This window comes from Anticarsia gemmatalis, chromosome 7, assembly GCF_050436995.1.
Source record: "Anticarsia gemmatalis isolate Benzon Research Colony breed Stoneville strain chromosome 7, ilAntGemm2 primary, whole genome shotgun sequence".
Classification (NCBI taxonomy): Eukaryota; Metazoa; Arthropoda; class Insecta; order Lepidoptera; family Erebidae; genus Anticarsia; species Anticarsia gemmatalis.
The window spans coordinates 12509913-12523125 of record NC_134751.1 but is presented as its reverse complement, the minus strand read 5'-3'; the positions used below and the strand labels follow the sequence as shown (position 1 = coordinate 12523125).

At 33.9% G+C, this 13213-nt stretch overlaps 1 protein-coding gene across 2 annotated transcripts; it reads right to left on the bottom strand.

Annotated features, from left to right (window-relative positions):
• Window positions 1-2172: 2172 nt before the first annotated feature.
• Window positions 2173-12568, bottom strand: LOC142974050 (proton-coupled amino acid transporter-like protein pathetic). Of its 2 annotated transcripts, XM_076116157.1 has the most exons (9): window positions 12432-12568; window positions 10442-10650; window positions 9896-10046; window positions 8309-8430; window positions 6991-7075; window positions 5989-6233; window positions 5331-5543; window positions 3590-3759; window positions 2173-2591 (listed from the first exon to the last, which is right to left on the bottom strand). In XM_076116157.1, the coding sequence occupies exons 2-9, from the start codon at window positions 10525-10527 to the stop codon at window positions 2341-2343; spliced, it is 1323 nt and encodes a 440-aa protein (XP_075972272.1). In that variant the 5' UTR covers window positions 10528-10650; window positions 12432-12568; the 3' UTR covers window positions 2173-2340. The 2 variants fall into 2 exon arrangements, with proteins under 2 accessions (XP_075972272.1, XP_075972273.1); XM_076116158.1 differs by lacking the exon at window positions 12432-12568 and having other exon boundaries at window positions 10442-10761.
• Window positions 12569-13213: the final 645 nt, after the last annotated feature.

The following is a 13213-nucleotide window of genomic DNA, read 5'->3' as shown; positions in this document are numbered from 1 at the left end:
GACTTCTGAATCTCAGTCAGGGACCATGTTTGGGCACCGTAGGTTAGGATGGGCAGTATACACATGTCGACGAGTTTCCGCTTTAAGGTGATTGGAAGGTTGCCCTTCATTAGATGCTTCATGGACCAGAAGCTCTTCCAGGCGTTCTCGATGCGTCTTTCAATCTCTTTGTTTTGCCTGTTGCTGAACGAGACTATCTGGCCCAAGTAGACATATTCGTCGACATAGTGTATGCCATGCCCATCTACCTCGATCCTACGCGTCGTGCTATTGTTCATGACCTGAGTCTTTGTCCGATTCATATGAAGTCCAACTTGAAGGCTTGCTGTACTGAGATCTTGAAGCATCAGCTGGAGCTCTGATGCCGATGTTGAAAAAAGGACAATGTCGTCGGCAAACCGGAGATTTGTCAATCTTTTTTCGCCGACAACAATGCCCTTCGTCTGCCACGCAACCGCCAGGCTACGGAATACTTCCTCTAAGGTACTTGTAAATAATTTCGGGGACAGCGGGTCACCCTGTTTGACGCCTTTTTCTATTGGGAAGGATTGACCAGAAGACTGAACCTCTGCCGTGCTGTTGTTGTATATATTTTTTATGATTCTGATATAAGTAGGGTCTATGTTCTGATTTATGAGGGCTGTTTCTATTGCAGAATGTGTAATGCTATCAAAGGCTTTCGAATAGTCTACAAATGCTAAATACAATGGTTTATTAAATTCACAGAACTTTTCAATAATCTGATTTAGGGTATGGAGGTGGTCAGTGGTGGAGAAGCCGGGACGGAACGCGGCTTGCTCGGATGGCTGGTGTTGGTCTAATTCACCATTTATGCGATTATCTATAATTTTCATAAAGGCTTTGTAAAGATGAGAACTAAGACTTATAGGTCGATAATTAGTTATTTCGCTTTTATCGCCTTTTTTATGTAGCAAAATGATGTTAGAGTGGCAAAATTTTGTTGGAACTTGAGAAGTCTGGAGTACGGAATTAAACAATTTTGTGATATGGGGTAGAAGTGTGGGTTTTCCAAATATTAGAGCTTCAGTGGTGATTCCATCAGGACCTGGGCTTCTGTCAAATTTCATGCTTTGTAATACTTTGTTCACCTCTTCCCCAGTTATCGGAGCGGCATTGTTGGTTAATTGGGACTGAATGTTTTTAATCTTTGTAGGATCTGAATACAACGAGTGAAAGAATTTAGTGCTAATATTAACGATTTGCTCTCGGTTGCTTTGCTTCTTACCTGTATCGTCTTTTAGACAGGTAATCCAAGATTTTCCTTTGTTGATTCCTTGTCTTGCTACTCGTAACGACCGGTTTCTTATAAGGGCTGATTGAACAAGGTTGGTGTTATAATTCCGAATGTCACTCCTAATGCTACGTTTTACTAATTTATCTATGCACCGATACTCTAAAGAACCAAACTTTAGGGCTATTCTTTTATCAATTAACATTTTTGTTTGTGGTGATAGTTTGCTACGGTTGTTCTGTTTTTGTGGAAGTTTTCTACATGCTTGTGTAATGCTATTTACTAAGTTACTGTATTGTATCTCTACATCTTCGACGTCCGTGTTTAAAAGTGAAAATTGGTTTTGGAGTTCTAAGTTATACTCATCAAAATAAGAAGCAAATATGGCGTTATCTATATTATGAAACTGCTTTTTGAAACGTGTTTTTCGAAGAATTTTAAAATCAAATTTTAGTTTTGCTCTTACAGGTCTATGATCGGAGCTAAATTTAATTTGATTAATAATGCCTATGTCGTTAATTATTGCGTTATCTTTAGTGAGGACAAAATCAATTTCATTGGTGGTGTTTGCGTCTGGAGATATCCAGGTCCAGCGCCTCTGATTTGTTTTTGGAAAGTAACTATTACAGACCTTTAGGCTTTGACCAAACGCAAACTGGAGTAGGCGAGTTCCACGTGAATTGCGGTTTCCCAAAAAAATACTATAGCACTTTTTTAAAGAGAGAGACAGGAATTGATTTTCAGTACGCTGTAGGAATTATTTATTTAAATTGTATTGTTTATATTTCCTAGGCCATTTTATTATTATTTTATTTGATTTTATAATTAATCATTATATTGCATAATCAGTTCGTTTGACCACTTTTTTAAGGGAGAAATAGTAAACAAGGGTAAATAACAAGTAACGCAGACATATAATATTTAAGCACTACTTAGAATACATTTATTTTAAATAACGGCACCACTTATTTATAAAACAAGCAATTAATAACTAAAGTATAAATTAAAATCTCTACAGGGCTTTGATTTATTGATAAAATAAACTTCTAAATTATAAACTAAGCTATATTATAAAGGCTAAAATTTATCTATTCAGTTTTCTCTTGAAATTTCTTGATAATGTCCATAATAGTGACGGTACAGCCAGATATTAAACAAGTGAGGCCAAACGCGAAGATGAGAAGGTTTTTCCAGAATCTCCACTTGAATTTGCCAAGGTTCTCCCACTGGAACACCGTCTCGATGACTGCAGGGATCATGAGCCCGAGGATGGAGTAGAATAGAGCTCCAACGATGTTGATGATTTGCTCCAACATTGGCAATGCGATGCCAATACCCACTGAAAATGTATCAATATTTGTTTTAAGTATTCTTCAATAATGTGTTATCTATTTTTGGAACGACATCAAGAGGAGGATCACGTGGGGATGTGATGATACTGTGATAACATAAAAGGAAGAGTAAAAGAATCTTATCTAAAAAGGATGATTCCGGTACATATAGGCTAAGAGCAGAAGAAAATATTTCTGGTTTCCCGCCTGAATAGAGATTGTGAACCAATCCTTTTGATTTTTTTAGGATTGTATTCGAGTGCGTCGTCGTTAGTTTACTAAACCGCTAGTTACCACTTCAAATTATTGATTTTCTTACTCAATCGATTTGATTTTCTACTAGATTTACCATTGCTAAGCCATTTTAGAGTCCATTTATGTAATCAAAAATAGTTACGAAAAATGATTCCACGTGCTCGGAGTTGCAGGCACAAGTACATTCCTACGGTTTTTCTCGAGTACATCGATTAAAGTACAACAAACTACAATGTAAAATACCAATTAATATGAACACGTGAGACAATTATTATAATTTCTATAATGCAACAAAGTAAACATATTTTTGTACCGTCACGGTAGTAGATAACGTTATCTTATGGATCAAATAACTCTTCAATATAATTCTACTACAGAAATTTCAAGAGCCTCATGTCATTGAAGGAATAATCCTTTCTAGGTAAGCAAAAGAACATGTATACATTTTCACGTTCGCCCTTACATGTAGTTATGCCAAATCATGTTGTTTTGTCATGTCAGTATGCTCGGCCATAATATATTTGAAGTTGGAAACCACTTTTCCCGCAAGAGCTTGAACGCTACCTGTACATCATTTGCTTTACGAAAAACATAGCCAAGAAATCTTGCCAACTTGAGAGTTCTTTCCTAGATTTTCAAGGAATGCAAAGTCCCCGACAACTAAATTAGCAATGTGGAATCAAGATGTAGAACTCTCATTTGGGAGGAGACTTTGCTTACAAGTAACAGGAAAGAGGTCTTTTATACTTACCACAGAATATAACACCACAAGTCCTAGCACTGACTTGCGTGATCTGTTTGTAATTACTCTTGATACGTGGCAGAGTGTATCTGTTAAATATGTCGATCACCACGAAGAACTGCAGCGGATACGTGAAGAAAATGGACAGTGCGATACATACTTTTGCACATATCGCTGGCCTGAAACAAAAGGTAATTATGTTGAGCTATAGACGTTTTTATATTGGCGTTTTATTAACTTAAGGACCTCTATTCATGACTTTTAGAATGAATAAGTATAACTATGAGGAAATATACCTTTCATAAGTTTTAAACTTTCAAATTCCATGTTTATTAAAATATTATACGTTAATCAACGCAAACTGAAATAAATTTATAGTGAAACCTGCACCGAAACACAAAGTTACAACACGTGTTCGTGTTAATTCCTGTATTCCATATATTTCAAAAATATAAAAGTAAACATCCAAAAGAAAATTACAAATAAATTTTTATTGATTGTAAAAATAAGATAATTGTACAATATTATCGTACTATAAATTGCATGAATTGTTAAATCATTAATGATGAGATTGTATCAATGATGACAGTAATTAGTTTCAAGAATGTCACATTATTACCGGCCTTAGTTAAGATGGAACAATGCTAATATTGATCTATGGATCAACACTATAGATTGCTTTAATCTTAGATTAAGGAAAATAGCGAGGTTAACTGCGTATAAAATCTTGTAAAGCAAGAATTTATTATTTAATAATATTGTATAGCAGAAATATGTTTATGATTTAAATAAACATGTGTGCTATAATATATTGGGAGTTCTTCAATTCTTCGTCTTTTTTAAAGTTCCATACCTAAAAGGTAAAAATAGGACCTTATTACTGAGCCTACTCTGTCTGTCCGTCCGTCTGTCTGTACGTCTGTCACCAGGCTATATCTCATAAACCCCATACGGCCCCATCCGCTCGTAGGGTGGTCTCAAGGCCTAACCCTTTCCACATTATGGGAAGGGCTTCCCATGCCCAGCAGTGGGATAGTAATGAGTAAAGAAACAGTAATACATTTCGAGTGAGTCAGAGCTTTGTCAACAATATTTATTTACTTACACAGTTGATATTAAAGAACAATGCCTGCTATTATTTTCTATAGTCATAATTTTAAATAATGTTGTAATTACTGTCAAATAATTCATTATGACGTGAATGGTGGAGTTTGTTGAGTTTGTTTTGAATGTACCTATTTAAGAGAAAACTGAGTTTTAAAATACCTATTTTATAAAACCTTATGGTATATCAGTGTGCTTTAAAATGATTTTGAAAAATCTCTTACTAGAGATTGAATAAAAATAATGTTATTGTTTTTTTGCTTTTAAAGTATGTACTTGGTAAGCCTTTACATCAAGTACGTTAGCTCTGGGTAGCTCATGAGAATACTACTAACAGAAATGGAAAGACACATTGACACACAACTAAGTAATTAATATTACGGTGAAAAAAGCGGGTTATCTAAGAGACGAAGATGCATCTAGCGTAGATTATTTACTATGGTTTTCGCATCAATGCATCATCGCTTAAATGGGTAAAAGTAAACGTGTTTTAATATATCTTTCTCTATTCTAACGATACGCGACCGATAATACGCGATACATCTTCCTTCCAATGTGTTCAGACCTCAAACCTTTGTCCTCATTTTCGACAGTCGATACAGCATGAACTGTCCCAAAAAAAATCAAACTATGATAGTAATCTTACCACTCATCAGTAGGTAGATTAAGAGTGATAGATCCTTCAAGCACATCTCCGTATCGTAAGTATCCAAACAGGCCGAGGGTGCTGTAGAGGAACACTATTACTGTCATGGCCGCCATCAGCACGCTGGGGAAGCCGAGGAAGTGCTGCGGCTTCTTCATCGAGTTCTCCACAGGCATCACCACTCCTATGCCTTCCATGGCGAAGATTACGGTCCTGGAATATTGGAACTATTTTAATATACTATATTTTATGCTACACTACTACATTATATAAAATGTTATTCGAAATGCTATAAGATTTTGAGGCTTTTCTAAGCACATCGTAAAATAAGTCTTTTAGAAGACACAAGGGTGCAACGCAACACATACTTACAAATTACATATAGTGAACTACAAATATTTGTCAAATGGATTCTGAATCACTTTAACTATTGGTTAATTTGTTCAAATAATGGAACTGAGCTATAGAAAGGTTTATATACAATATATTCTTAACTTTGATATTCAAATTCCGTTGAAAGTAAAATACAGGGTTGGATTTTTCTTCTACAACTTGACTTTGTAGTTCAAAATAAGTGGAAAAATATATTATCTTGATCAAATAACAAAAATAATCAAATAAGGTACTTAATTTTTTACCAATAATTATTGATACTTACGATAAGAATGCAGGATATCTAGCCGGATTGCCAGCGACTTGCTTGTCTTCAATAGTCAGTTTACTTCCAAAGATATAGTACAAGCATACCAGATACACGGCGAACAGTAAAATATTAGCCAACACTGCCAAAATAGCTAGGAACTTTAGATATCGGATCTGACAGAGAATGCACAGAGGTATAAGGAATATAAGTCCGTAGTATTCCACTGGCAAAATCATTGTAGGAGCGAATTTGTCGACCAACTGAAAACAAAGAACTAATTAGCTTTAGTTGCATTTTTGTAGTTAAAATATAGGGTAAGGCAAGGATCAATATTATATCTTTCAAGGTTCGAAAGTAAATAATGATACATAAATATCATTGGACAATAATTCACACATGGTAATTTTATTACAAACGCAGTAAAGCTTGTAAATGGAAAACAAATAACTAATAGACTAATATACTTCATACATTTTCAATTAGGTTCAAAATACACACTCGTGTTCATCTCAAAATATTTGTCCCGGTGGGTTTGGGACCCACCACACACGGCGCTACGATTATTGCAGCTAGGCAACGTTAACTACTGCGCGAAACGTGCAAATAAATAAAATAAATTGAACTACAGATTTAAAAATTGGTTCGTTATATCTAAAGCCAATATTGGGGCATATAGGACCTATTAACAAAACGTGACTACAACAGTTTGTTGCTATTGGATCCGAGTGACCCTAATTCGCTATAATGTTTAACCTTGAAGCCGAATTCTAAGGCAAGAAGACCCAATCAATCTGGTATTACTAGTACGGTTTCAGTGTATAGAGAATAAATTGAAGAAGTTAAAATATATAACAAAGCATTTACAATGTTCATTCATATTTTTGTGGGTTAATATCCTCGAAAACCCAAATATTTTGCTGATTTTATATTAATATTCAAATCTTTAATACCTAATGGTAGATTTTTTTGTAGTTGAGGAATGCATTAGTCTAAGATATAAGGAAAATGGCCACAAACCTGTTTGACAGAGTCTGATATAAGGACTGTGTATATGCAGCATACTCCCAAATACGTGAATACTAACGAAAACTCCGCTATTATACTGAAAAAATTAAATAAATTAGTTTATCATTATTTATCTTCGTTAAATTTCCTGAAAATTGGATTACTAGTTTCAATAAAAAGCGTAACTTATACAGTTATATACCTCTATAATTATTATGATTGATTTCTTATTGTCTGCACCTATAGGGGTGCTCGGAACCAACTAATCACACGTTGGTAAACGCTCAAAAAAATTCTGTTTAATGTCTGAAGTGATATTTTGAAAACCTTTATAAATTACCTTGAACAGTCTTTGTTTAATAACAACTTTTAAACCCTAACTTTAACCTATACTTAACTCTCTATTAACTAGACAATGAGGTGCTCTTAGTAAATCTTTACAATGTATTGACACAACTAGTCACAAGTTAAACGATACTTATCTGTTTCATAGAAGTACCTAATCATTACAAATAGTAATTGTAGTACTCTCATTTCTCAGTATTTTATCTATTTACTGCTTAAAGAAACGCGTGTGCATACTAATGCCTATCTAAAAAGTAAATATATCTAAGTTTTTCTAGGTGTATATGTAACAGGCGCGAGTGTAATGATGTTAAGTTTATGCCATCAAATACATTCTGTAAAAACCCCAAGTCTCGAAGCAGAGTCTCTCTGCCGTAAAAACTTATGAGATCTATATAATACCAAGTCGATTAATCTATTTAGTCTCTACTTAAAGGACCTTCTGTCCTAAGTTGTTACATATGTCATTATCATGCCAGATGTCTAGCATTATTTTTACGTTAGTGTAAATTTACTAACCTCAGGTTTCTGAGGTACACTTAGCGGTAGTTTATCTATTCAATAGTTTTTTTTATATGAGCCTAAACGCTATTGAATAGATAAACTACCGCTAATTGTACTCAGAAACCGGGGGCATAAGTTTGACACACTAACATACATAAAGCTCCATATAAAGGCACTGTTACTGCCTTCAATACACCCCTGGATATACCGATCAAGACTTCACAGTAGTCTTCAAATGAACTAGCTTTAAAATGTTAACTATCGAAATAATATTTACTATAACATATTCGGGGTCGGGGTCGGGGAAAAAGTCTTTTCGCATTATAGTATGTATGAACTTGTTATAAAATCTTTTTGGCTTCAATAATCACAAGTGAGTACACGGTTCATTAGGTTTCTTTCAGTGAGCTCGTGAGGTACCCAAATATTGAGCTTTTTTGTGTAGAGAAAAGATTTTTTTCAGAATGAAGTGTTTATTTACCTTGCTACATTGGCAAGTTTTCTCAAAGGTTTTGGTCCATTGTTGAAAGCTGATTTACACGTTTCTGCGTAATTTAAAGATGGTTTATTATCTATTACGCAACATTGTCGTGATGTCTTCACCTGAAATGCAAAACTCATATTAGAAATACTCTATTACCTATCTCTCATGATAACATCATCTGTCAAGTAGAAAATCATTATAGAACAAGTAGAAAAAAGAAAATTTATTAACATGGATGCTTAGCAGTAGAAAATACGCGACATTAAAAAAAATTGGTATATTATATTTAATTCTGTGTTGTTGGCGCAATTAGACATAAGCCCAGGATCGCCTCGAAGTTAAACAAAAAAGAAGAAAAACGTGGTTAGTCGAAAATCTGCCCTGAATAAAAGCAGGCGTTATTTCATTCGGAGACCGATCTCTCACGTTGAGGAATTTAACTATTACAATGATACTCGTCAAACATTTGTTGACCATTCAAAGATAACATACAATGAAACCTCGCAAAAATAACATTCTTATCAAACCGTGACCATGAGACTAAACAATTAAAATTTCCATTGAAATTGTAATAAACGTAAACAAGTTAAATAAGTGTTTATCTAATTAAGGTCTTTAGTAAAAGAAAGGACATATATATGAATAATAAAACACTACAAGAGTATTAGTTTGAATGTTTTTCAGTGATAATTGTACCGACAGAAGGAATAAGTGGTTCAAATAACTAGTAGCAAACACTTTTGCTTCCGATAAAATTGCAAGTGTCGTATTAGTTTTGAGTACTTCACTACAATTAAATACTTCTTTCTAGAACTGTTTTAGTTTTTATTAATTATGTATGAAGGTTAGCATTAATAATTTGCTTCTTAAACCAAAATTTTCAAGGAATTAGTTTGTAATCGAGCCTTATTTCAACGACTACATTAGGTTTAGAATATACTTTTTTATAACGTGCCAGGAACACGTGGATGGTTACATCGGATCATTGGCATGCAATAGAGCCTTATTCCAATGGGTATATATTAGGGTTAGAATCTCGTCTTTTATAACGTGCCCGATACACGTGGCCAAAAAAGTTGCAAGTAGCGAAAAGTGATCATTATTTTGATACCTACTCTTCTATCTATACTTTTGAGTAGGTACAAAATGTGCGAACTCAGTAACAATAGAATAGGATACCTAAATAAGCTGGTTGGATAGGCAAATGTCGAAGGTCCTTACACAAATTTTGTCACGGTGGAATTAAAATCATTTTTTCATACTGAGCTTATCCAGGTAGGGGGGCAGTAATTGGTTTACAAACATACATATATACACAAAATTACACCTTCTTCCCAAAGAAGTAGAAAGTAGTAGCTCAATTCTCTACTGCTTTCGACTACCGACAATCGGCGAGCTATCGAGAAATTTTACACAAAAATCTGTTTCGAACCTCCACCGGGTTCCGTAAGAACTGTTTTGGCAGTACATTTAAAATGTCAAACTCTCGATGCTCGACAGTACCGACCGTAGAGAATTGTGCTACGGAGAATACCGCTTGGTATCCATAATAATAATCGATAATTCGTTTACTTGTGCACTCACCAATATATGAATACAGTGTCCACAGATCAGTCCCACCAGCATAGTCCCAAACAGTCCGATAGCCCATCCTGCGTTAGAGAAGGCGAGGGGTCCGGCGAGCAGGCCCGAGCCCAACGATGACTTGATGATATTTGCTGTGGCTCGAATATCACTGTAATAATGGAAAAACATTAAGAAAACTTATTTTAGCATTGATTATGTCTCGTCACATTAAAATTTAACGCCTAGCCATGTGATATTTTTGAAAAAGTGCAGAGCAATCTTTCATCCCTTATTTCGAGTGCGTTTTAATAGATATAGGAATAAAGCTTAAAGCGGGGATTATAGTTTCTAAGAATGTAAAATATTTTCTTTCTTTTCTTTTATTTATCCGCATTTTTATTCGTTTATTGAGTATAATGAACTAAATAAGAAATAATGTAAGGACCATTTAAGACTATTATAAAATTTTAAGTAAAGAATGTAGATGCTTTTAACACTGACAACTTATATCACGTGCTATTATATGTAAGATTTTAATAAACAAAATAAAAGTAGTCAACTTACGAAATAGGCTTCTCAACAACTCGATGCTCAAAAGGATTGTAATCCTTCTTCAGTTCAGCTTTCCCGTTCGAAGATTCCACGCTCATGATGACACAGGTTATAGTCAGTTATGTTCAAATCACGATACACATTCAACAAATTTAAATAATTGATAGCTTAAATTGTATAGACATTTTAATCACTGTGTATTAATCCAGATATAGTTGTACCTAAAAATAATAAAATATATAAAATGACTAGTTTTTTCGTAATGTACGGTACAAGCTAGAAAGATAATATAACGACGTTCAAGCCTGTAAGAGCATGCACGTTCTCAGTAAATTATTTTATGAGATGATTACAGTTTTAATTAGTTTACTTATTAAAGAACTTGAGTGTTGTATTTAGATAAGAACTAGATATGTGATAAGCCACCTCCCGTAAGATTTCATCTCGTCAACGACAACTGTTTTTATGTATAGGCTTATGACGTTAGAAATTCGAGGTTGTTTAAAACCATCATAAAGTTAAAAACACATAGATTATTTTGTTACGTAATTGCTCACGTGAAATGCGCTAAATTCAGAAGTTGTCGTAAGTAACGGTAGCTATAGTACATCAACTTAGTAGCAAGCCTTGAAGTAGAATTCAGAATTGAGAACATCAAAGAATCGGAGGCTTATACAGCTAACGGTGGCCTGTGGGATGGACTTGTTCATGAGTGTTTCATCCCACTGGCACTAGGACGAAACACAGAAATTCAAAAATATTTTTATTTTCATTCAGTATTTCGTCCCATCGATATCATATTTCCGACTTTAATATAAAAAATGTAATATTTTTTATATAATATAATATAACTGATTACACATGCGTATGGGTGGATGGATGGGTCTGTTAGTGTATGTAAACACGAAATAATATAATTTCCAAGGCAGTCAGTCACGCATTTGAACTAGATATTTTGAAAAATAATTAAAATTGTTATACAAGTATTTTATTGTTTTACGCATGCTTTAAAAGATTAATAAATAAAGGCAAGGTTGGTTTTTATAACCGTATTACAAAAATATGGAGATTTCGGTTTCCGTGGCCGTGGTCGACGGCTGTATTTAGTTTAAACCTTTAAAAGTATTGAATTTCGCTATCGTATAATTATTCGACCAACAATTTGAAAGTAGTGAGATCATTATGAGGAAATGTGTTATGTTTGGACAATTACCTAACAAAATTAACTGCCGATATGACGGTACACAGTAACATCAAATTATCGTCGCGAAATTTTCATTGTCATTAGCCGGTCTAATAATATTGTCAAATGTTCAATATCAAACATAATTATATTTTAATCCCACATATTGAACTTGCTTAGAATTATTTTTATGTTTCGAAAAAGTTAACAGACTTACAAATAAGAGAGAAGAAAGTCCGTTAAACTAATCAGAATAAGCTTGTTAAGCGTCCTGATATACAAAAGCACGATAACTGCATAAAATAATGAGGCCATGTCTATAACTAAGTACTACTTTAGTTTTTAGAACTACGTATTATTAAACAACAAAGTATCTCGCTGCGCCTGTCTGTCGGTTTGTTCACTATATACTAAATATATAATAACGAAGTGTATGTAAAACGTCTAAATGTTTTTTTACGAATAGACAAAAGTTATGGGATCTTTCCATTAAAAAAAAATACTAATTGTTTTTAACTTTTAGTCCGACCGTTAGTCTACGCCCGCGGCCAGTGTAACCTGCGTGGAAGGGCTAAGCTATTCTAAATAAAGTGTCTTCATTAATTTCAATTAATATAATATAAAATATAACATTATTAGATACTACAACTATGTCAAAAAATCTAAATTACGAAAATTTTATAAGTAAAATAGTCAAGTAAATATGAATTTAAACGTGCATTTGGTAAAGTTCGTAGTCCTTTTACGTGAAAGAGATTTAGAGGCACGCTTTACCCACAAAATCAAAATCAAATATTAAACAAATACATAAATTATAACCTTATAAAATCCGAGCAAAGCCATGTACAAAAGCTACTGAACAAAGCACGAGTCTTTCATTAGTTTACACCACTAGATATCACTTTCAATATCACATTAACAATAAACAATAAACTGTTCGTCCGTGAGCCTACTTCGACAAACAATTCAGAGCATATCATAAACACCCCTATATAATGCGGAATACTCGAGATAACAGATAAATACTATCAATCTGAACAGGGGATTAATTCGAGAGCAATGTCAATGTTCAATTTGTTATTGTTGGCATATTATTACTGGAATATCAGGCCGAAACTATAATATTATATTGTTATGTAATTCATACCAGTTAGCCCTTATCATGTATATAATTATATCATGTAATACGTACGGTAGTGCGACTTTCAACATTTAAAATGTACCCAAACATTAGTTCCTGCTGCCCCCGGTAGAGGCGCTGATCAGATTTTCATACAAAAATTGCCGAAAGCTAGCCGGTTGTCTATAGCAGCAAGTATTCGTCTCTCAGCATCTTGTACATAATGTATTATGTTCTGATAAAAGATGTTTTTGATATCATGACAAATATTTTTGCACATTCAAGAGTTACCTCGGAGAAGAGATTACCTTGACTAAATATCTCATGTGAGATTAGTTTTATATCTATGTTTACTAAGGTATATAATTACTTTGTATTTTTAACGTGTTAAGCTACTTAATTCGACTACTCACTTTAAGTTGTAACTCGGCAAAGATTAAACTCATGATGATTAACAATTTGCAAGAGTCATATATGTTAC